At 32.9% G+C, this 25,389-nt stretch overlaps 1 protein-coding gene across 9 annotated transcripts in view; it reads right to left on the bottom strand.

The window, feature by feature from the left end:
- spdi (sperm antigen with calponin homology and coiled-coil domains split discs) overlaps window positions 1-25,389 on the bottom strand; it is a 205,736-nt gene that overhangs the window by 24,179 nt on the left and 156,168 nt on the right. For all 9 annotated transcript variants that reach the window (XM_088230453.1, XM_088230451.1, XM_088230454.1 and 6 more), the window contains 7 exons: window positions 23,714-23,806; window positions 19,367-19,491; window positions 16,474-16,615; window positions 14,553-14,711; window positions 13,383-13,514; window positions 11,178-11,315; window positions 1,312-1,474 (listed from right to left, as the gene is read on the bottom strand). In XM_088230453.1, coding sequence (XP_088086579.1) covers window positions 1,312-1,474; window positions 11,178-11,315; window positions 13,383-13,514; window positions 14,553-14,711; window positions 16,474-16,615; window positions 19,367-19,491; window positions 23,714-23,806 — 952 coding nt within the window. The remainder of the gene's footprint in view (window positions 1-1,311; window positions 1,475-11,177; window positions 11,316-13,382; window positions 13,515-14,552; window positions 14,712-16,473; window positions 16,616-19,366; window positions 19,492-23,713; window positions 23,807-25,389) is intronic.

Here is a 25,389-nt window from a genome sequence, read left to right as displayed (position 1 = left end):
AAAAACATCACATATCACTCGTCACACGGGCTGTAAGCTGTAAACTGTTTTATTTAGGTGTTTTTTAAGCACGTATATGATTTGTATATTTTTTAGGTCATTAGAAAGTGAATTGTAAAAATTTATTGCTGTATACACACAACTGTTTCTTTTTATTTATTATTTGACACTTTATATACATATAAGGGCGGGCATATTGCCTTAAGGCAATTTCTTCCTACCTACCCAAACCGTTCAGTTTGAGAAATTTATAAATACATGGACATATTGAATCTTACAATTTTATAAAAAAAATAAAAACAAAGATTATTCAAAATTAACACTTTACTATGAAGAGAGGAGAGGGGATGGGAAGGAAAGAAGGATAAAGGAACAAATAGTGACATTTTAATCTTGACTTAAATGTAAATAAAGAAGGGGCGTCTCTAACATTAGTGGGTAGATTATTCCACAATCGAGCGGCTACTACTGTGAAAGAGGAGGCAAGAAAATTAGAGCGATGACAGGGTATTAAAAGGGTTATCTCGTTACTAGAACAAAGAGATAGTCCGTTCTGTGAAAGAGGTTGGAAGAGCTCTCTCAGATAAACAGGCGAAGTATGATTATTTAAAATATTGTGAAGAAGTGATAGAATGTGAGTGTTTCTTCTATGCCTGATACTGAGCCAGTGTAGTTGCGTGCGATACTCGGTTATATGGTCAAATTTGCAAAGATCAAAGATAGAACGAATACAAATATATTTTTCTGTTAGTCCTAGGTTGTTCTCAAGTTAAATTATTTGACGCTCTTGTATTTATTTTATGTATGTTGTAGTTAAATTATTTAACAAAAAAATCAAAGTTTTCACAAAAAAAGACATTTCTATTCAAATCCAAGAAAAAAATGTTTTCAGGGTAATGAGTTGATTTTTTAGTTCACCCTTTTGGACACCTCTCATTTTATAACGCAGGGTAATTACAACAACTAGGTAACTTTAAAATCAGCATTTTTGAGTTGAAACACATTTTTGTATCTTCCTCCATGAATGCTACAAATACACCTCACAATACGAAATTGAAAACTATCAATAATACAAGAAAAAATCGAATATAACACAAACAAATCATTTTTAGAGCAGAAAACATTTCAACGCTCGTTACTGTAGTTTTAGTTAATTTTTGTATATTTTGTCTATAATCGAAACATAATATTGATACTGTGTTTTCGCAATCGCTCGGGAGAATTTATCTTCAACTACACAGTCATTGTGAAGATATAGCTTCCATATCTTCCGATTGTGGTTACTACTCCATATAGTCTAAGTTCCCTTACCTTTGAGCTGGTCCACCTGTGTCTCCAGGGAGCGCACCTTCTCCCGGTGCAGCTTGTTCTCCAGCACGAGTTTCTCCAGTTCCCGCTGAGCCTCGGTCTTGAAGTCGTTGGCCACTCGGACTGTCATCAGCAGATCGGACTGGAACTGCTTCCACTCTGCGGTCTATAGAAAAACAAAAATACCGTGTGATTTCTCTTCCAACCCCAGCCTACTTTATTCAACAATGAACTCGACGAGGTATATCCCTAAAATAAGTTCTGTTTGTATTTCCTGAGTTGAGTTAGCTGACTGTTGTGTATGCTTCTTGGTGCTTGTTTGAAATGCCAAATAAAATTTAAAATCCCGCCGCTATATCTGAGCACAAAGTTTTTGAAAATCCAGATATTCATAAACAATTTCAAGAAAAATGGATCTTGTAATTTGGGTCAATTCCATAGAGCAGACATTGTAAACTTTAGTTTTTATTTTTGCACCAACTTTATAAACCTGTTCATCACAAATCAACGAAACTCCCACTTCATTTATCGTCGTGTACATTATCAAGCCCTTCATTAAACTGTCTCACCCATCTCCTTGCCATTGAATCGCTTATCGCCTTACAAATCTGTTGATGAATGTGGACTGGTTTAATATCCTTCGCATTAAGGAAACAAATTACAGGACTTATCTCACAATAGGCAGGATTTTGTATTTTATTTGGCATTTCAAACAAGCACCACGAAGCACACACAACAGTCACCTAACTCACAATGGCAAGAAATATAAACAGAACATACTTTCGGGATATACTTCTTACATTAAGTATTATAACAGTCAACTATTATTACATTGACAAAAACAAGAAATAATTTTAAAATTAATTTTCTTTCCTCTCTTTTGAACCCTTTGTCCCATAGGACAAAACAGAGCTTCGAATTTCCGTTGACGATGTAATATAATATAAAAAAATGCACTTCGAACTTGCCTTTTCCAACAAAGTTTTATTATCACAACTGCACTACAAAATTACAATTACATTAAACACAATTAAAATCAACACAATTTATTATGAAAATATTTTGCCCACATAACCCCACTGTTCTCGGACGAATCAAAACAATAACTGGACATTGTAAATTAGTCATTAGGTGATCTTTCCTAGTAACCAATTTCCCTCGCACACACTGTCACGGGTGACACACAAACGTGCTTATTCTTCATATACGGATGTACACAAATACGCACACATGCACGGAATCTGTTGTGCGTGTGAAACAAAAGGCAAAATATGTACATGATGTAAATAGGTTTACGTACGTGTGTGTATAATACGACATACACAGTGTATTGATAAATATAAATATATGGTAATGTTATACCTTATTGAGTTCGCATTTAAATAAATAAATCTTAATCCAGGGCTGAACTCAGTGAGAAAATAAATACAAAACATAGATACAGTCAAACTCGGTTATAACGATCACGGAAATAGGGAGATCTCGGATGTAACGAGGAAACATTAGTTGACATTTTAGTTCATGGTTTTCTCCATACAATTATTCACTGTTATAATGAGCTACTTCTCGGACATACCGAACAAAAAAATTAAACCGAAAATCTAACTTGTGAATTTGCATTAATTAGTAAATAATAGAAAATTTGCATTGGTTGGTGAATTTGCATTTTATTATAATTGATTCTGTTAAATTTTCATTGATTCCTACCTCTCACATAGAAAACAAAGTGTAAAAATCAATAACTTCATATCAAATAGCTTCCTAGTAACTTCTGGTGTACCACAGGGTGCCCACTTGGCCCCTCTTCTATTTAATCTGTTTGTTAATGATGCTGCTAATGTTTTTTCTTTTACAAAATTCTGGCTTTTTGCTGACGATAACAAGATACTTAAGCTAATTAAAAATATTGATGACTGTGTCAGACTCCAAGAAGACATAAATGCATTTCATACTTGGTGCAAAACTAATAACATGGAACTTAACATCGATAAATGCAAAATTATTTCATACCATAAATGTAAACATCCTTTTATTTTTGATTATAAACTTAATGGCCAAGTTCTTTCGATTGTCACCTCTATAAGAGATCTTGGAGTGATCCTAGATAATAAACTAACTTTTCTGGAACACTTTGATAATATAGTAAACAGATCCTTAAAAATTTTAGGCTTTATTAATAGAACTACGTCTGATTTCCAAAGTATGCTTACACTTAAAACACTTTATTGCTCTTTAGTTCGCCCTATTCTTGAATATGCATCTGTAATCTGGTCCCCTCATTATGCTGTTCATATCAAGCGCCTTGAATCAGTTCAACATCGTTTTATAAGAAAAATTGCATGGAAGATGGGATTGGAAAGAGGAGACTATTCATATTCTGATATGGAGAGGTTTTTAAGCATATCAAGTCTTGAAAAACGCAGATGCATTGCAGATATAATCTGCATGTATAAAATTATGAACTGTCTCATTGATGCCCCTGAAATTTTGCAAAAGATTCTTTTTAACGTTCCCACCCGTAGACTAAGAAATAATGAAATGCTTTTCCTCGGTCACTACAGGACCAATTATGGTGCACAGTCGCCTTTGCCCAGAATGATCAGGCGGGTGAACGATCATCAAGATCTTGATTATTATGGTGTAAGGATGTCTTTCTTTACAAATCAGCTAAAGAATCTGTATAGTTAGCCTATGCTTTTTACTTAATCTAAAAAATCTATCATCTGTCTTTGCTGCTTATTTCTGTTCCTTATATTTTTTTATTCCTTTGTAAAAATTTCTTTTAATTGTAATGTTTATAATGGACTTTGTCCGTAAATAAATAAATAAATAAATAAATTGATTAATGAATTTTGATAAATTTATAAATATTGATAAATTTTACTTTTAATTTGTGAATTTGCATTAATTAGTAAATATTTCATTTCAGTCTGAAGATGCCCATTAGAGGGTGAAAGCACTAATTGGTCAAAATAAATAAGTGGAAGTGTACCAAGTATTTTTTAAATGAATAACTTATATGTAAGTATAAGTTATTACATCAATTAGTAAATACTTTAAAATTGCTGCTGAATACGTAATTATTATGAAATTTCCATGAATTTGCATTTATTGGAGAATTTATATTTTTTGCAAATTTTGGTAAATTTACATTAATCGTCAAATATTTTGTGTATACTTGGTACATTTTGTTTATTCAATTTTTTATTTTATTAACATAAACGGCAATCTGCCTTTTACAAAAATTTATAATACTAACATATTTGGCTTAATTTTTTTTTTTTAAAACATAAATTTCCTTTAACCCAAGATTTATAAAAAAAATTAAACCTGAAAATTATACTAGATTTACATTAAAAAAAATTAACGTAAACATTATACAACATATTTAGTAGAAAGTTTCAACAATTCAAGAATAAATGTAAAAAACAAATTAAATAATAAAATATTTTAAAGTAATATAACAAGAAAATCATAAGTACTGTTTCATACAGCTGGGCAAAGTGAACAAAAAATTGTATATATTATGAAATGCATAAATAAATAAATATAATTACCATTCACCATCTTTAAAAAAGTTCAAAAGGTTTGTTCATATTTATATTGAAATATATAAGAACAATATTTATTTCTAAGCTTATTTATCACCTGTCATACGTCTATGTACGAGTAAACATATCATAATGTTATTTAGGTAGTAAACTTTTATTTATGTAATACTATTTTTTTGTATTTCAAAATTTCAGATTCGGTTCTGTGGCGCATGGGAGGTCAAGTCAGCTGTTGAGTCATGTTTTGGCACATTTTTGTGAATGGGATTTTGGTGATTCACAGGTGGGTGCTGTAATGTTCCACATAGACTTTTACTAAAGAGGAAACACTGCCTATATAATTACCTAATTCATTAGCTATAAATTCACTTGTATTAATTTATACAATATTTGAAGTATTCAAAACAAAACTGGTTTTAAATAACCGTGCAATCAAAATTGGAATTAAGTTCCGCAACTAGAGTGAAGTTCGAATCTCGGACCTCTGATACTTGAGTCATTACCACGGGACCACAAACGGGTCAAAACCTACATTCTTCGGAATTCTGTCTATGTTCAAATATTCTAACTAGAAACGATTAAAGAAACATAGAGAATATATTTACCGTGTTTTAATATTCATGATTGTAGTAATCCTCCTAATTCCCATCTACAATAGGAAAATATCACATACTACAAATACCAATAAAAATATGTGAAATGGATTTAGAAAAATTAATTGTATTTTCAAAAAATGTTTTCATACATAACTTTTAAAATAAAAATGTTAAAAAATATGTCTCTACAAAAATGCGACATGTTTGGCCTCGACAATTGTGACATCGAGATTTGTGACAATGTTCTATTTCAATGTAAACGGTCACAAACAAAGTTCAAAATTGAACCGAATTGTGACGTATTAGTGACGTGGCCAATGCAATGAACTGTTTTTACAGAAATTAAAAATCTACTAACAAGAACAAAAAAAAATAATTTTACTTGACAGTATTTTCAATGACACTCAGGCTGATGATGAATCTACCAATTATGTTTTTTTTGACCCACCGATTTTTATTTGATTGAGTTTTACCGATATAGCATTTTTCATTGTATAAAGATCGATTTGGGATTTAAAAAAATTAAATTGTTTACTATTTGTTGTACTTTAGTATTTTCCTTTAATATAACATGACATCGAAATACTTTGAAAAGTATTATATGCCAAGTAAGTAAAAGAGTGATGTAGGGCATTCCAATAACGAATACTTTTATTTATAAATAAACAAAATTAATAACAAAATTTAAAAAATTGGATCATGTTATTTCAAAACCGTATAAAGCGAGGTTCCGGTGTATTATACGAAAGTAAGCCGCCGGCTTGCCAATCGATACAGTGATGATTTAGATTTTTTTTTATACCTCGCCGTTGATGATCAAGTCCTGTGTTATTAAAAATAATGAATTAGGAATTTAATGAAGAATGTATTGTTTACTATTGTGTTTTTATTTTTGTATGGGTATATTATTTGTGTATATCATGATGTACTTAACCATGCAAAACCCCCATGGGCGTATCAAACGTAATTTCAAATAAAGTTACCATAAAATTACATTTATAAGAAATAATAATTTGCCAAGTCCTCCGTTGAACTGTTTAGTCACTTAAGCCAAAATAAAATGCAGAGTCACCAAAGCTGAGATGTCATATTATGTTATGAATAAAAAAATTAATATACATATTATTCATTTCATAACCAGTTACATCCGTGAGGTACATATTATGATGATACTGTAATGTATGGAAATTGGATAAACTAGCAGTATATGATGCGAAATTCGGCTCTTTGGGCCTCAATCACATGGCCCACCAGGCCTCACCTAACAGGACACTATTTTGACCTCGTCTGAGATCTTTCTCGATCATTTTTGTACTTTTCCACTTCCTACTGCAAGATAAAACCATCGTAAAAAATATTCTTAAAGTCCCATTCAGAACATTATCATCATCATCATTCCCTTTCCGCACCTAATGGTGCATAGGGCACTGCATTAGTACACCAATCGCAGCGTATCTTGATCATTTTTGTTACATGAAGGTAAGGTGGTCAGTCTTACGCTTCAGGTAGCAGTTTAGGGACTACGAAATATTCTAGTGTAAAATCACAATTTTAAATAATATTTTATCAGTCAGAACAAGCTCCCTCTGAATACTTGAAAAAAATTATGCTCTTATAAAAAAAAAAATATTTGCATTTTAATGATTTACAATTTTCAACGAGTTGTACATAACTCACTATTATGAAACGGAAACCATGTTGTAGCAGAGCGGGGTATGAACCTCGGACCTCTGATCCAAGAGTTCGCGACACTAGCCACGGGACCAAAACCCAATTATTTATTAAGTTAAAGCTTATCCCAAATCAACAATTCAAATAAAACCACACGTAGAATAGTCCACCTCGTAGTGTGATAGTCAGAGCTTTTGCCTACCATGCAAGAGGTCTCAGGTTCGATTCCTGATACGGTTGCCATGAAATATTTATTTAAAAAAGGTGTTTTTACACGAGAGTATTTCATAATCCCTGGACTGGCACCTGAAGCGTAAGACTGATCATCTTACATTCGTGTAGCGAAAACGATCAAAATATGTATCTGTATATTTATGTTTTTCCTTTTTAAAAAAATGTTATTATTATTTTCTTTTATTTTTACATCTGAGCATGTCTTTCATTCTTTATTTTAATTCTTAACTTTTAATTACTTTTACAAATTTTCTTATTTTTTTTACTTTAATTTTAATTTTGAAACAACTTCTATTTATGTTTATTTTCTTTCTCTTTTTTGGAAACTTCACTGGAAACTTCACTGTCAAATAAAAATTTTAAAAATAAAAATGTTAATAGGGGCTAGATTTCTTATTGTCCATGCGCTCTGTAGCTGCAAGACGTTCTGTTATCTAGCTCATATATATCATAATTGGAGACGAGGAACTAGAATCCCAACCGTCCATGCGCTCTGTAGCTGCAAGACGTGTTGGGATATTTATTTATTGTACAGCGCCCTTGAGGTGATTTTCACAAAAATGGCGCTATATAAATTATCCAAACATTATTATTATTATTATTAGAGTTAAGTCTAACTGTGTAAAATATGAAACTTTGTAACTGTACTGTATGTTTTCTAAATAAAAGAAAATAAAATAAATAAAAACACCGCGATTGGTGTACCAATGCAGTGCCCCATGCACCATTAGGTGCGGAAAGGGAATGACGATGAACAAACTGCACTGACCACATCCTATTTGGCATCGCCACCCATATCGACATCCTATGACATCATTCTTTGTACACTGAATATATAATATTATGCAAAAGGCAGTGTTCTGGTATACTTTCACCACAGACATGCTGACTGATTTGATTTAAAGATAAAGATAATAGGTTAATTAAAATTTTAGTCACACACGAGGAAAATGTCCAATTCATAATTATTACAGGAAATTCCACTCTTGGGAAGCTTATTAATCAACACTTCCTAAGATAAAGCTGACTATAACTTAAAACAAACTTTTAACACAATCGTGAACTTTTTTCTTATAGGATCAACTCGTAAGGACACATTTATTTATTTATTTATATATACGCATTTTTAAGTACATATTTATACCTAGAAAATTATAAAAAAGTAGAAAGTCTCAATGGTATACAGTAGACTTTGTGGGAGTGGAAGCGGGAGAGGGGTGTTTATAATTGAATTTGATTCAGTGATTGTTTGAAAGAAGACAACTTGTTTTCAAAGAAATCAAGACTGGTATGTTTATTGGCAGACGTAAGAATTCTGGGCATATTGGAATGAAAACCATAGTTAGTTCTATGGTTATCGGTATGAAAGAGTAAGTTTTGTCTGAGGTTTCTAGTTGGGATATTTAATTTAAATAAGATCTGTATTTATATTTATATTTATTTCATATAACTTAAGATCTAAATTTATTACAACAGAGACAAAATCTTTTTTTGAGAAGGGAATATGGAAATGCGGATGTTTAAACATAGGCAGAATGGTGAATGTTACACAGTGTGTAAAGTGGGAACTTAAACCAGCCGATGACAGGTCATAAGCCCTGTTAATGTCTAGATTTCCATATTTCCTTCTCAAAAAGTTTTTCTTCTCCGTTGCAAAAAAAATTAGATCTAAATAACTCCCTAGGGAGGAAATGCAGCTTGTCTGTAAACATTTGGAAATACTCAAAACATTGTTGAATTGACTAACTGGTATAAGAAGTATAAAAATTGGAAAATTGTTAAAATATCACTGTGTCTTTGCATACAGATCTCGCTTCCTCTACATTCATACTAGGGCATGGGTAACTCAATTTTGAATCGGTTCAATAAGACGGTTTCAACACTTTGAGCTGTTGAGCTGCAGATCAAACTCCTAATAGGTGGCTCACAGCGGTTCATCGTGAGTTACGTTCGAATCATCAGCGCGTTATCGGTGATTCGGTGAACGGTGCGACATGTATCGTTTGACTCACCGCCTTGGGCCTGAGCTAGTGACGCACGACAGTCGCTTAAAATGATTTGAGCTGATCTGCGAACTGGTTTAAAACTACAGCTCAAGTATTTGAGCTGCGTTCTGACCTGCAGCTCAAAAAATAATCTCGAGTTACCCATGCCTAATTCATACATCTTTGCGTGCTGAAAATTCCAACTTTTGACGTGTCCATTTTAAATATTTGTTGGATTTGGTCATGCCATGTCTTCCTCGGTCTTCTTCTACTTGTGTATACCCGTGTATATATTTACAATAATTGGCATTTGAAAAAATGTGCCTACTTAGAGCAGGCCCCAAATTTAGTATGCAAAGAAAAAATATCCGAGTCAGTTTGCGATGATATCACAATAAAAAATATGAATATAAATGTGGCAATTAACATCCTACACGCTCCCTTATATGGGAGCCAAAACCCACACAAGAAAATATATTTGGCTGACCATTATGCATAATGTTTATTTATTTTAATAAAAGCAATTTACAGCCATTTCGGAAACAATTAGAAAAACAAATATGTAAATTGAATTATGATAATATTTAGTTAACAACAATGCTTCGAGTTTGTCCAAACTTTTGCAGACATGAACCGGATTCAACCCCCGAGGTAGCTGTTAATATTAACATACTACAACAGAGATGGAGAGCATTTAAGAGAAGGTAATATAGAAGTCTAGGCATTTATACCTGTCTTATGACCTGTCATTTTTTTATTATTTTTTTTATTTAACTTTTTTTAAATAATGTTAATTGTACATTGGCAGGCTTATTTCCAAATGTCAATTTCTTCCAACCAACCAATAAGATAAAAGTTTTATTTTTATAATTCAAGTTACAAAACATAAAAAAATATTATAGAAAATAAAAGACGAGTGACACTTCAATCCACAAATTTGGAATATCCAGTGACCAGTTTCATCGCTTTTGGGACGTCTTCGAGACTGGTCAATGACGCGAAAGCGATGACACCGGTCACTGGATTTTCCAAATTTGTGGATTGAAGTATGACTCGTCTTTTATTTTCTATAATAAATTACAATGAACTTCCATCAAGAATTTTCACTTATGTAAGGAATGTAGGTATATTGTTGGTAACAATAATATATCTACAGTCGTCTGCATACCCACACAGCTTGGCAAGTCATTCTAGATTTGTCTTTCCTTGTAAACAGTCGCTCTCTAACCACAGCATAATAAGTATTTATAATAAACCACAGTCAACGACATAAAGTCTTATTACTGATCTCATATACCACCATAGGGTATAACAACGTACAAACTTAAATGTTTTAGAAAATAAAAAAGCTAAAGATATATGAAAATATAAATTAATGTATTTGTGTAAAAATTATCTTAAATCAATACCATTACTCAATGGGAAAAAGGAAAAAGAGGAAACAGGAAAGGAGGAGAGATTAAGGAAAAGAAAGGAGATATTTCTTCAAATGTGATTTAAACAGATTAAAGTGGCCACTTTGTAAAATTCACCATTCTTTTTTAACCAACTTTGTTAAAAATGGTCTGTTGGACCAAAACAAACTAAGATGACGATCTGTTAATTATTCGATGAAGTTTTTTTTTTTAAATTTCAGCAGGAATATTCTAAACAAAAATTTTGAAATCGTTGATTAACAACAAATCAACAATGATTTCAATTTTAGTCTAGTTACTTAATACAATATTAAAAATTTTTTTTTTTACTAACATTGCACAATTATGGATCATTGTTTGAGGACAGTTTTAATCTAAATATAGACTAGAAAGTATAGAATTATACGCAAAACTTACGTCTTTCTCCCTCTCTGTGATCTCAACATTGAGCCGGGCCTGCGCCTCCCGGAGCCTCTGCTCGGCCGCCAGTGTGCCCCGCTGGGCGTCTGCCAAGGTGGCTTGGGATGTTCTCTTCTCCTCCGTCAGACACTGGCACTGTTGGAAAATTAAAACAATACTCGTAATTAAAACCGGTCAGAAGCCTAATCTTAAAATCAAAGTATCCCGCTGTAAAACTAGATTAGGACAGAGACTTGCGGTCTTGTTCGCTCGTAGACTATGCAATGTATTTACTAATAATGTGAGAGACATGAGAAGTTTTACCAATCACATCATTCAAAAATATCCTGAAAAGTGGGTCATGGAAAGAGATGTTCTTGATTAGAACTAAAATTAGTAATTAGTGGTATTTGCATGTTGGTGTAGTGTTGTTGTCCTGACGAAGAGACGGGTTACGTCTCGAAACCGGTAGACAGATAAGTCGGTGAGTGGTTTTATACAAATTTTATTAACATTATATTAATACTTATTGATTTATATTTTATAGTTATAATTTTATTGACGATTATAAGAGATTCAATGAATCTTATTTAAAGAATAATAATATTCATATGTTTTTTTTTTTTTTTTTAGAGTCTTTATTCAATAAAATATACATATTATTACATTATAATACATTATGAAGAAAACAAAGTATTAAGATATATTTTGTCCCGATAAACTATTCAATAATAGTTTGTCATCGGGTGCTCAGACATTAGTTTTAATTAATAATCAAATAAGAAGAGTACAGACATAATACTGTATACGTATAAAATAATAAACATAAAAATAGTTTAAAGATTTTTTTTTTTTTTTTAAGTAAGAAAATAGAGTAAAATAATACAATTAAAATTAAAGAATAGTAATTTACTTAAATATATTTTAAATATAAGAAAGAAAAAAAAATAATAGACACATATATAAATAGTGTGTGCTCATAAATGTAATCAAAACAAGATAAGAAAATAAATTAAACAAGGTAAAGTAAATCTAGAATTTCAATTCATATCTACAGAAAAAAAATATAAAAAAATAGTAAGAAAATTAAAAGTACATATTAAAATTAAGATCTAGCATTTTACATTTGTAAATGAAATAAGAAAGTAAGAAAGTAATAAAAGAAAAGAAAAGGTTAACCCAAGAAAATAACAAAAATGTAATTAATGAGGGATAAATTTTTTTTTTTTTTTCAAAAAATGTATATATGTAAAAAAAATAATAATAAGTAAAGAATATTAAAAAATGTATTACATAAATACTACATAAATAATAAATCAATATAGGAACGTTTTATCTACTAACCATTTACGTAATAGAAACTTAATTTTATTTTTACTATGACATGTTTTCATGTCAAGTGGCAACAAATTAAATACTTTTGGAACAATATAATCCAACGTACGTTGTCCATATTTATTTTTAAATTTTGGTACTACTAGGCCATCAACAGATGTAAATCTTGTTAGATAGCTGTGTTCTAATTTATTTTTATATATCGAGCTGAACATCTGTTGAATATTCTACGTAATTATAAGAAAAAAATATGTATTTAAAAAAATATATATATTTTCATATTTACAATATTCGAGTTTGTCCAAATGTTTGTAGACAAAAGCCTTGGACAAACTAAAATATTGTAATAAAACCAACTGGTCCAAGAAGAAGTTTAAAAATTGGAAAATTGTTTTCAGGCCTTGCCTAGTATGTGAAATAATTCAGTCAGATGAATCTCTTCACGACAATTAAGGTTTCAGCTCTTTAACTTCACTAAAATCAACAAATGGAAGAATTAAAAAAATATGGATATTGAAACATGGGCAAAATGGTGAATGTTGCACAGTGTGTAAAGTGGCCACTTAAACCAGCCAATGACAGGTCATAAGCCCTGTAAATGCCTTGACTTCCATATTCCTTTATATAAGGTATTCTCCATCCCTGTTGTAATTTGTTGACATTCATATTTCATAGCAATCTTCCAATTAATTAGCCAGACATCTAATTACAAGTAAAGTGGGAATTTTGGTGGAAGCACTCCCTTCACATACCCGAAAACTGTTTAAAAAACAAAGGGTCTTTCTGTCAGTTTCGCTCAGACAAAAACAATATTTTTTTGTCATAAATTGGGTAGCTGCGATATTAATTGAGTTTCAACAGTACTTTGAGATTGTCCGAATTTCGTACCTGCAGCTGTAGATCATTATTGTTGTCCTGAAGGGCTTGTATTTCCGTCTGGACGGACGCCTTCTCCTGCTTCATCTGCTCGGCTTGGTACTCCAGGTCAGAGATGGTAGCTTTGGCATTGTTTCTTGCAACCTGTTCAGAGATATTTATTTATGTATCTTATTATACAATTACAGTAAAACCTTTGTTTTACGTTTTTCAAGGGAGCAGCAAAAAAAAAGTGTTAAACTGAGGAAAATGCTTAAGTGAGGAAATGAAAAACTGCAGAAAAATTGTTAAAACAGTCATAATTGGGGATTATTGAACTATGATTTCATTAAAAATCAATAATCAATCAATAATACAGTGTGTTTTTTTAATTGGATTTAAAAAAAAAACATGTTTAAATAATTTTATATAGGTACTTAACCTTAAAAACACAAAAATAAACATTTGCATTTGCATAAATGCATACAATGATTTTTTCCCTTAAATACTGGGAAATTGTATTTATACATTATCACTTTTTTTAGTATGGCACCACAAAATTTCAACTGTCATTTACATCGCAGCAAAATTGTTTAACACTTTTATGATAACTGTTTAATCTATCTTCTTTCTATATTATATTTATAACTTCAAATAATATTTCTACTACCGATTTTTCAAACTTTCTTCATCGTAATTTATTGGTGTAAAGACTTTATTCTTCCTAGACATGCGTCAACTGCATGTGACAATTTAGTAAAATGTCAAAATTAGACACTACTACTTTGAATTTAGTGAGACAATAATTTACATATTTTTTTATTTACCTCGATTTTATTCTCCATTCACGCAGCAGTGCGCAGCTCGTGTCTTTTGACAGATCGAATGAGTTTTGATAATTTTTCAACGTAAAACCGGGGTTATGAAAAACGTAAAAAACGTTAGTTGGGGGGATATTTGAATGAGAATGTATGGAAAAAAATAGCACCTAAACATATCAGCGTAAAAAGTGGCAGAACTTAAAAACGTGGTTTTACTGTATTAAATTAATATGAAATTACTTTGACTGTCTAAATAGGGTAAATACCTGGACCCGTATTCTATTGGGACGTTAAAATTTATTTCAATTTATTTACAAAGTAAAATTACGTTTTCTGTAAGATTTTTTTTTTGTTGTCTGTTTGTTGGTTAAAAAAACCTTACCAATGCTTCCTCCTGCAGTTGTGAGAAAAGATGCGTTAGTCTCTCTTGTTGCCTGCGGGAGGCAGCCAACTGCTCTTGAAGGGATTCATTCTGCCTCTGTAGCGCTGCCGTCTGCTGCCCGCTGCCCCCCCCCGATTGGTTGCTCTCCAAAACAGCGATCTAAGAAAAAAAGGAAAAATTATTTAACTATAGAATAGAAAATATGGAACGGCGAACTTGTTAGCATATGGATCTATCTTTCTTTTAAACTTTCGATCTTTTAAGATCTGGCACTACATCAATCAATTTTTTGTGGCCTAAATTGCAAGATATGGATCTCAACGATATATGGTTCCAAAAAGATGGCGCTACATGCCACATAGCACACGCAACAATGGATCTCCTACATGACAAATTTGACAGCGTGGTGATCTCGTGTTTCAGCGACGTCAAGTGGCCACCAAGATCGTGTGATTTAACATCATTGGACTATTTCTTGTAGGGCTACATTTAATCACTTGGCTATGTGAATAAGCCACAGATGATTGATGCCTTAAAAGTCAACATAAGCAATGCCATCAATGATATCGAGCCTGATGTATGCGGTAGTCATCAAAAATTGGACCTCTCCGCGGCCATTCTCATATTCCTTTCACATGTAATTGAATATTCATTCAATTAAAATAAAAATATTAATGATATCTCATACACTCATGTTTTATTTCAATTTAAAGTAAACCCTAAATTTTACTTTATTATCGTATACCTTAGAATGATGTAATAACTTATATTTACATATATTATTTCTTTAAAATATATATGTATTTAAAGTAATTAATAATGTGTACAGTACGAGTAAATTAATATTTCATACTCGATTTTTTACATTTTTATTTTTAAGCACTCTTTATACTACATTTATGTAAATGGCGGTTTATAAATAAATAAATATAAGTTATTGATTTAAAAAATACTTAGTACACTTCCACTTATTTATTTTGACCAATTAGCGCTTTCACCCTCTAATGGGCATCTTCAGACTATAAATATAAGTTATTACATCATTACAATGGAATTCCATCAAGAATTGTCAATAAATAATTTAAATGAAAGTATACCTTAGACATTTTGCATTTGTATCCATTTTAAATGGCTTTTTAAGTCAAATATAAATATATGTTTGAGCACCCGATGACAAATTGCGCAAAAGTGGTTAATTGGGACTTGAAATACTATATTTTTTTGTAAAAAAAAAACTCAGTGAATGTGTTTTTTTTAAATAAAAACTGCAATTAATTAATGCGATCATAGGGAATCAAACCTGGACATTAAATGCATTTTAGCCAATACAAATCAACAACGGACAAATTAAATTAATTTGCATGTTCATTTCATTATATAAATCAATTAAATACTAATAATATTTTGAGTTTGTCTAAATGTTTGTAGACAAAGATTGAATTTCACTCCCTAGAGAGTCATTACAACAGAGATGAAGAACATTTTAGAGAAGGGAGTTTGAATGTCTAGTCTAGTCATTGGCTGGTTTAAGTATCTGTGTAACATTTACCATTCTGCTTATGTTTGAACATGCCAATAATTCAATAATTCAATAATAATGACACTCCAAACATTGTTGATTCAACTAACGGAAATAATTCAGCCAGATGAACCCACATCAATAAAGGTTTCAGCTCTTTTGCTTCACAAAACTCGACAGAAGGAAGAGTTGAAAAAATGTGGATGTTTAACAATGGGCAGAACGGTGAATGTTACACTGTGTGTAAAGTGGCAACTTAAACCAGCTGATAACAGACCATAAGCCCTGTAAACGCCTAGACTTCCATAATCCCTTCTCAAAGGTGTTTTCCCTCTCTGTTGCAATGAATTGAGATAATAATGATAGTTTTGTATCAATATAAATATGTGTATTATAATATACCTTTGAATTGGCAGTATCCAATAGATCTGATACATGTTGCAATTGAGCGTGTCTCGTTCCCGCCAGTTCTCGCGCAGAAGTCAACTCCTGCTGCATGAGTTTCAGTTCACCGTTACTGTTCTCTATTGTGCACTCCGCTGACCTGGTGGCAGAAACAGTCACACGTATAATATAAGAATGTCCATATTTGAAAACAATACGACTGGCTGAGCATTGAATTAGCAATCATTAATTCCATGTCCGCTTCCTTACTGGAGCAAATGGCGTCCGGAAATCACCTCTAGGCCGGCATTCATAAATTTTCACGTGTGAGATTACTCTAGGCATTTAGAATTCATAAATTATCGCCCTATTGAGATTACTCTAGGCAGATTCAGCGCAGTTTTTTGTATGAAAGCGGTCTGGCTGTTTTTAGCAGAACATAGAATTGACCTTACTGCACCCGATAACATCAATATCTCATTTTTTTTAAATTGTGGACTAGGCTGCTTTCTGCATAACTACATTCAAATGGTCTGTGTTGCCTAGATTTTAAATAGTTGCTCGGTACATATAATTTTATACCCTCTAATATGTTGGGATTATAAATTAACACATTCAGAAGTTTAAACGCCACCGTAAGGGAGGCAATGTTCTGGCCCGCAAACTTGTGATACCAAGAGTACTCTCTCATTTACAGGTAACAAAGAAACTTATTCTATATTCTCTCAACCATTCGTTTATAATTGGCTTCTTCAGGCCCCTACACCACCGCACCACTCTCCAGAATGCATGCACTAAAGTTGTATACAAAAGTTTTCATGATATACATGATATTCAATTCTGCGAAGTGTTTAGATTTATGTATTACAAATCCCAACATCTTTGAAGCTGAACGACTCACATTGACAATGTAACTATGAAACATTGATGTTTTACCAATGATACGGCGTGCGTTACCGCCAATCTACAATTTTGACAAAAATTATATTTTCATATTAACGGATTTATATATCTTATTGGATGTTCCCTAGTCATACAATATGCGTGGGACCAGTAAAAGGTGAGCTTTCTGAAGAAGAACAGTACCGTGGATCGGAGTAAAAAATGTTTTAGTTTTAATTTGTAGAGTTTTTTCTGTCTCCTGAAAAACGTTGATTTAGTAAATTGGCAGTAATGCACGCCGACCGACGATGTGTTGATTTTCATGTACTATGCGATATCGTCGGTGATACTGAAATACCGCATAACTATCAATTGAATTTTTTGACAGAGGAACCTAAAAATCGTAATATTTACTTACGATTTTAATCAACCGAAAATACCGCTGGAGTATCAGAAAGACTGTCATTATGAATAAAAATAGCAATAATTTAAAACTAACGGCTCTTAGTCGCTATAAATAGTTTATTGCAGCGAAACATTTTCATCAAAAAAACAGTTTAGGCGGTATTGCAGTTTCGCTGACGATATGTAAAAATACCAAAACATAGTTTCAAAGAAAACTCATTTTAATCCTTGTTTTGACATGTAACTGTCAAATATAAATAGAGCATCTAAGAAAAAAAATGGAATTATTTACTCCAATTTCAAAAATGTTTTATTTCGAACTAAATCAATAATTTAACCCATTCCACCATGAATATAATAAATTAGACAATGTTTGATTATGTCCAAATGCTTGCAGACTGGCTGGATTTCCTCCCTAGGGAGTTGTTCATATTTAAATTTATTTCAACAGAGAGGGAAAAAATTTTGAGAAGGGTCAGGTCATAAGCCCTGTAAATGCCTAGACTTCCATATTCCCTTCTCAAAATTTTTTCCCTCTCTGTTGAAATAAATTTAAATAATAAATTAGATTCAATGAATACCAGAAACTCCTTTACACGGTTTTAAAATAACGCAGTACAAAAATTAAATGAAAAAAATTTTGGAGAATTTAACAATGCATACTAGTTATATAATTATTGCTACTACTACTACTACCATCGCGCCATTTTCCGTAGGGGTAGGCAGAGAGAATGGACCGCCACACACCTCTATCCTGGCATATATTCCTAGCTTCTTCCGCATTTATACATCTTGTCACAGATGCCCTTCGGTTCTGTCTGCTTTTGACATGACCAGACTTAAGATTTTGGTTTATCTGATCATGCCATGTCTTCCGTTCATTTTCGCCATATATACTTGTTTTATCATTCTTTCGTCGTCCATTCGTTCTACGTGACCAAACCATCTCAGAGACCCTTTCTTAATCTTATCAGTTATACTTGACTCAGATTTACACTCTCGCCTGATTTCATCATTCGTAACCCTGTCATACATGGATTTCCCACACATTCATCTAAGAGATCGCATTTCAACCGCTATATAAATAATATAATTATACTACTGTTTTTTTTTTTTTTTTAGATGGAAATATTACACAGGCTCTGGACTATCTCAAGCGATGAAAGTGAAGTCGGACCAAAGCATTTTTAAAATTATTATTACATTTGTAGAAAAACACACAACAATTCCAAACTTCATTATCATTTTTATCTAGAATATACTCTAGACATCTCCGACCTATCTCGAAACTCCATTTTTTCTTAAATAATTCTGTCGGATGGATCTCACCCGCATTGATAAAGATTTCAGGCATTTTACTTCACGAAAGTCAACATATGAAAGAATTGAAGAAGGATAAGTATATTGTCTGACAGTAAATGTAAATAATATTTCTAACAATTTATTAAAGTATTATGTTGTCATGTTATATATTTTTTAATGAAGGAACAGTAAATAGTACACAATTGATTTATTTTCAAATTTCAAATTGTTTTTTATACAAGGAAAAAACAAACCATTGTTCTTTTTTAGTACACTTTATTTTTACAATTTTTTTTTTACGGTATATATAATTTGTACTCACATAATTCTCTCGTGAAGCCTCTCATTTTCCTTGACAGTCGATTCCAGCGTCTCCCTCAGTTCCAAGTTTTCAGTCTTTAGTTCCTCCTGCTTTTGCAAGAGCAGCTCTCTTTCTTCTTGACCACTCTGCAAAGACGCACACTCCTTATATTACATTTCACAGAGCTACGTACCATCAACTAAGCTATAGTACTATTTTTCTAAGATCAGTCATCTGATAGTTCCACTCGAGGGTGTGCTGACTCCCAAATTCCATAAACGAATTATCAATTTTAGTTCCGTAAATGAATAAGAAAGTATTAAGACAGTTTGAACAAGTAACAGATATTTAGTACGCAGAATCACATCCATGGTGTACGAGGCATAACCAGGCATGGGGTGCTATTCTGAATCACTCTCGTGGCATGAGACAACAGTTTTTCTTGTGTATTTTGTATGTAAATACAATATAATACGGCCGCGAGAGCGTTTGGAATACCAGCCCTGGTATTCTGGACGCGATTATAGTGCGGCAAAGCGCGTTTTTACGTACCAAATACGTGTTATAGTACGCTGTAAATGCATTCGGAATACCAGCCCAGAAAGCATGTTCCATTTGTATTTCTTGCCATCGCAGCGATGCGATCGCAGCTTCACGCATGCGTGGTACTTACCCTGACCTTTTGTGGAGTTGACAATATCATGAGTTAGCTGACAGTTGTGTACGCTCTTTGACTAGTAATGAACTGGTTCGTCAAAGATGGACGCCGGCTTCATTCGTCGTCATGCACATTATCTCATTCATCTCCTTACCATTGAATCACCTAATAAAACCGAGGTAGATAGAGTTATTAAAAAAGTTAACTACACCGTCTCGATACCGATGAAGATAATGTTTGTAATCGCCCCCCAGGAATGGCACCGGAAAAGTTTTACCTTGATGATCGAGATTTGCTGGATTCGGTTTACCAATGCTGTCCCCTATGCTATATCATGGGTGTGATGATAAATCATAAATAAACATGTGCCTTTTACAAGCATACAACAAACCAATGAGATATAAAACGTTTAGTTTCCTTATCAAAACACTAGCTAGCGCTGGTGACGTCGACACGCCCTATGTAAAGTATTGCATTGTTGACGATTTTGAGATATTTCGTTATTGTATGGTATTTTACAATTATAAATCAATAAAGATCTATGAAATACAGTTGAGCAAAAAAATTATTTTTTTGTACATATTTAGTGGCATAAAAAATATTTTTTATTTCCCTCAAAAACGATTCACTGCATTGGCCACGCCCCTAATACATCGCGATTTGGTTAAATTTTGACCTTTATTTGTGACTGTTTAAATTTAAATACAACGTCAACACGAATCTTGGCGTCATAATTGTCAAGGCCAAACATGTTGCGTTTTTGGGGAGATGTATTTTTAAAATTATAAATAAAAACATTTCCCAACAATATTCATATTGATTTTGAAAATACAAGTTACTTTTTAAAAATTCATTTCACATATTTTTATGGGTATTCGTAGTATGTGAAATTTCACTTTGCAGATAAAAGGTGTGCAAAATAAATCTGTTTAAAAAACATTATATCCCACCGAAAAATCTCTAGACTTTAGTGGGTAACTTGTGAAATTGAAAGCTTATTCCATATTAACAATTCAAATAAAACCACATGTAGAATAGTCCGTGTAATGGTTAGCGAGTTTGCCTACCATGCAAGAGGTCTCAGGTTCGATTTCCGACACGGTTAACATGAAATATTTATTTTAAAATGGTTTTTGTTCATTAGAATATTTCACAGTCCTTGGACTGGAAGCGTAAGACTGATCATCTTAACTTAATTTATCAAAAATGATCAAGATATGTCGCGATTGGTGTTCCAATGCAGTGCCCTATTCACCATTAGGTGCGGAAAGGGAATGATGATAACTATGTAGAATATTATAAAATGTTATTTTTTTTATTTATAAAATATGAAATATTTCAAACAAATATTATTTGATGCCAGTTATCAAGAGACCACGCTTTTTGAAAATTTATAGTTATCAACTTGTGCCAGAAACCCGACGAAACAGATCCAAACGTTTTTTTTTTTTTAAATGATTTAGAAACCTTATAAGCTCTCTTCTGCAAAGTACGTCATAGATTGCAGATGGGGCAATTTACATAGGGCACGTCGACATATAACAGGGGAGTGGCTTACTGATTTAATATTAAAACCAATGGCATACACAAAACTTTAAATAACACAGTACATACAAGATAAAATGAACAGAAATGACAACATACATTAACCCTTTTGCTGTAGCTGCAAGACTTGTTGTAATCTAACTTCTATTTTTATAAATTTGTTTTTTATTTAATTCTTTTAAATATCACTAAATCTCTAAACTTTATTGCCAAATAAAAAAAAAAATGTAAATAGGGGCTAGATTTCTTATTGTCTATGCGCTCTGTAGCTGTAAGACGTGCTGTAATCTAGCTCCTGTATATCATAATTGGAGACGAGGAACAAGAATCCCAACCCTCCATGCGCTCTGTAGCTGCAAGACGTGGTGGGATATTTATTTATTGTCCAGCGCCCTTGAGGTGATTTTCACAAAAACGGCGCTATATAAATTATCCAAATATATATATTTTATTTCTCCCACAATTTTCTTTTATTTTAACTTTTATCAAAGGTTTGAAAGAGTAATCTTCTTCGAGGCTTAGCGTAAAATTTGAAATCAACATATTGCACCTATATCAAAAAATATTTGAAATATATAAAGAGTATAGCCTCGAAATACAAAAAAATCTTTTTTTTACTGGACAGTATTTCATAGACTCACCCTTATTAATTTAAAATTGTAAAAAAAAGTGACATTTCCCTATTGGGTATGTAATTATTGAAAGACTCGTATTATTAAATAAAAAAGGCTATAAAAAAATGGATAGTGGAGCTAGGTAGAAGTAAAATGGATTGTCTCATTCGCCCATACCAATGCTGAATCAACTGCTCCACAACTGTATGGCTTATGTTAGGTTTTTGTTGTTTTCATTGTGTGTTTTGTAATATAAATAATATAGATGTATATAAATACCTTGTTTTTAAAACTGTCTGAATATTTGTTAATTATGTTTGTTTTTTAAGTGAGTCTTCTTTGTTTATTCTCAAATGTAATAAAAAAAAACTAAATTGTTAAGTGTCCTCGGCACGGGAAACCCCAGTGAGGTCACATTATTTTTATTATTAATTTGTAGTTTGTAAGCGAAAAATATGAATAAATAAATAAATAAATATGTGATTAGAATAAATTACATGAGATTTGTTTTCACTGAATGGAAAAATGTTGTCAGTCTTGCGTATCCTATGATAATTCATATTACAAACGTTATCTTTATCGGTATGTATCGAGGCAGTATACTTAACTTTTCTATTAGCTCTATCTACCTCGGTATTAGAATGCCGGCTCTACCGACATGTCTATACGTATACATATTTTCCATAGAGGTTTTCATATTTTGCATTGCATCTTACGGAACATATGCATTATAAAACAATTATACGCTAAAACAATACTCACTTATAGATTCAAAAACTACTCATACTCAAATTAAAGACATAGCCCCCACAATACATCGCATACAAATAATATAATCACTGGATCCTCAACACATAGACAACTTAAACAAATACAAACTAATACCACTTTCGGACAAAGGGATTTTGAGTATTATTCAAATTAAATTTATAACCTACTTCCACTATCTATTAAAACAATTAGTAACGAGAAAATGTTTAAAAAGGCTATAAAAAATGGATAGTGGAGCTAGGTAGAAGTAAAATGGATTGTCTCATTTGCCCAAACCAATATTGAATCAACTGCTCCACAAGTGTATAGCTTATGTTAGGTTTTTGTTATTTTCATTGCGTGTTTTGTAATATAAATAATATAGATGTACATAAATACCTTGTTTTTAAAACTCTCTGAATATTTGTTAATTTTCTTTGTTTTTTAGGTCAGTCTTCTTTGTTTATTCGCAAATGTAATTTCAAAATAGTATATTGTTAAGTGTCCTCGGCACGGGAAATCCCAGGGAGGTCACATTATTTTTATTATTAATTATAGTTTGTAAGCGAAAAATATGAATAAATAAATAAAATATCACCTCTAATATCAAATGATTTGACGCATGCGCTGTAACTACCTCGAAATATCAAATCATAACCAGATTTAAGAATTCCTAACTGGCTGATCTGAACTTAATTTCTCTTGAATTACCATAACAATAAAAATAATTAACTCAATGATTTTTTTACCATGTTTTTATATAAAAATGCAATAGACATGGGGGTGAAATGATGGGCTCACCTTGAGTAGTAGGACTAGCTTCTGTTCCCTCTCTGTTGTACATCCTTCCTGATCGGTTCCATCTCTCAGTAGAAGTTCCTGCAGAGTGTCGACCTAAGGAATAATGAACAAGATGGAATATAAAGCGCGACTACACAAACTGTGCGGGGAATCCAATACAAAACAGTACACAAAAGCACAGACTTACTATTTCAATCAAAGCATGTTATGAAGCTAATTTGTGATTTAAGTGAAAATGAAATATGTGCGATCCTCGGCTTGTACATTTTACATATTTGCAACCAACACTCGCAACACCATTCATTCTGATCCTCAGCAGCTCTTTTTAACTGGCCATATGATGTGGTTCATATAAAATACACACATACATCCTCAGCATTACAACCCTCGGTGGGTCTTAGCGTCCTCCGAGAAACGTCTCCGTCCTGACCTATCTCTGGCTGGCACCTCCAGTTTTGCTGCCCTGGAGCCTGATAGTCTACCACGACATCATTCAACCATCGCAGTCTCAGTCTGCTGACACTTTTTTTTCCCTAATGGGTTGTTAAAAAACACTCTTTTCAGGAGCTCCTGATCAAGCAGTGCAAAAACCTTTGCGAATGCGATTTGTTAATTTTAATAAACATGACTGTGCTGACATCCTGGAGTAGATTGCAGAGCTGTCTTCCTCCATGTCTAACCATCCTTAATGGGTCCGAAGATGCTGCGGAAGATTTTCCTTTCGAAGCAGTCTAATCTCATTTAATTATATTTGATAAGTGTCTAGGTCTCAGAGTTCTGCTCTAATCAGTGTTTTATATAATGTGGTCTTTATATTTCTGGATAGTAGACGCGACTTTAATTGTTTAATGAGGCCAAAATAACTCCACTCTGGTTTGCTGCAAATATCCTCTGTAACCGACCCGTTACAGGGGGGGTGGCGGCTTCGTCTCCCTAGTTCTGTTCAATCGGCCCACCCGGGGTAAATGGGGGGCCTGAGCCCGGCGCACCGAGAAAGCACTGACCACTAAGTCAACCTCAGTAGCCCTGCAAATGGCTTTCCAATGCGTCCTGTTGGTTCAAAGAGGCGAACGCAGTCAGGGCAGTCACGGCGGAAGGCAGCAGCGAAGCACGAAGTCCAGCGGGAAGCGGAGAGCAGGAGCGAAGAGTAAAACGTAGTAGTAGTGTCTTGAGCGAACTGATTGGTTATTTTAAGTGTACCCATTATAAGGCCCTCGCGGCGCACTACCCGACGCCCGAGCGCGCGGCCGCCGCCGTGTACGCGAGCCACCGTCGGGAGTGCGTGTACGGCCTCCCCCACTCACTCTGTTCCGACGGCCGGCCACGTAAATAGCGGCGTCCGCCTGCGCGCGGGTTTAGTCTACAGTACGCCACGCGGCGAGCAACATACAAATATGAATACACTTAAAAATAGACACATACAAAATACATACATTAAACACAAAATTATCCAAATAAAATCCTATTCTATATTTTCCTCGGTATAGCCAAGGCCGAACCCGAAAGTGGATTAAATCGCCTTTATTATGGATTCGGCCCTTGGCTTTCACATATACCGAGGACCTAAACTATTAAATATAAGTTATAAACAATTAACACAATATTCCGGAGCTTCCATCGTTCCAGCGCGTGCGGAACATCTTCTTTACGAGCTCTTCACTAACATAATTTTTGTT

This window comes from Micrasema longulum, unplaced genomic scaffold (assembly GCF_059751315.1).
Source record: "Micrasema longulum isolate JH-2025_06_02 unplaced genomic scaffold, ASM5975131v1 h1tg000769l, whole genome shotgun sequence".
In the NCBI taxonomy this organism is placed as follows: Eukaryota; Metazoa; Arthropoda; class Insecta; order Trichoptera; family Brachycentridae; genus Micrasema; species Micrasema longulum.
The sequence above is the reverse complement of the archived record's forward strand: the minus strand, read 5'-3'. Positions and strand labels throughout refer to the sequence as shown.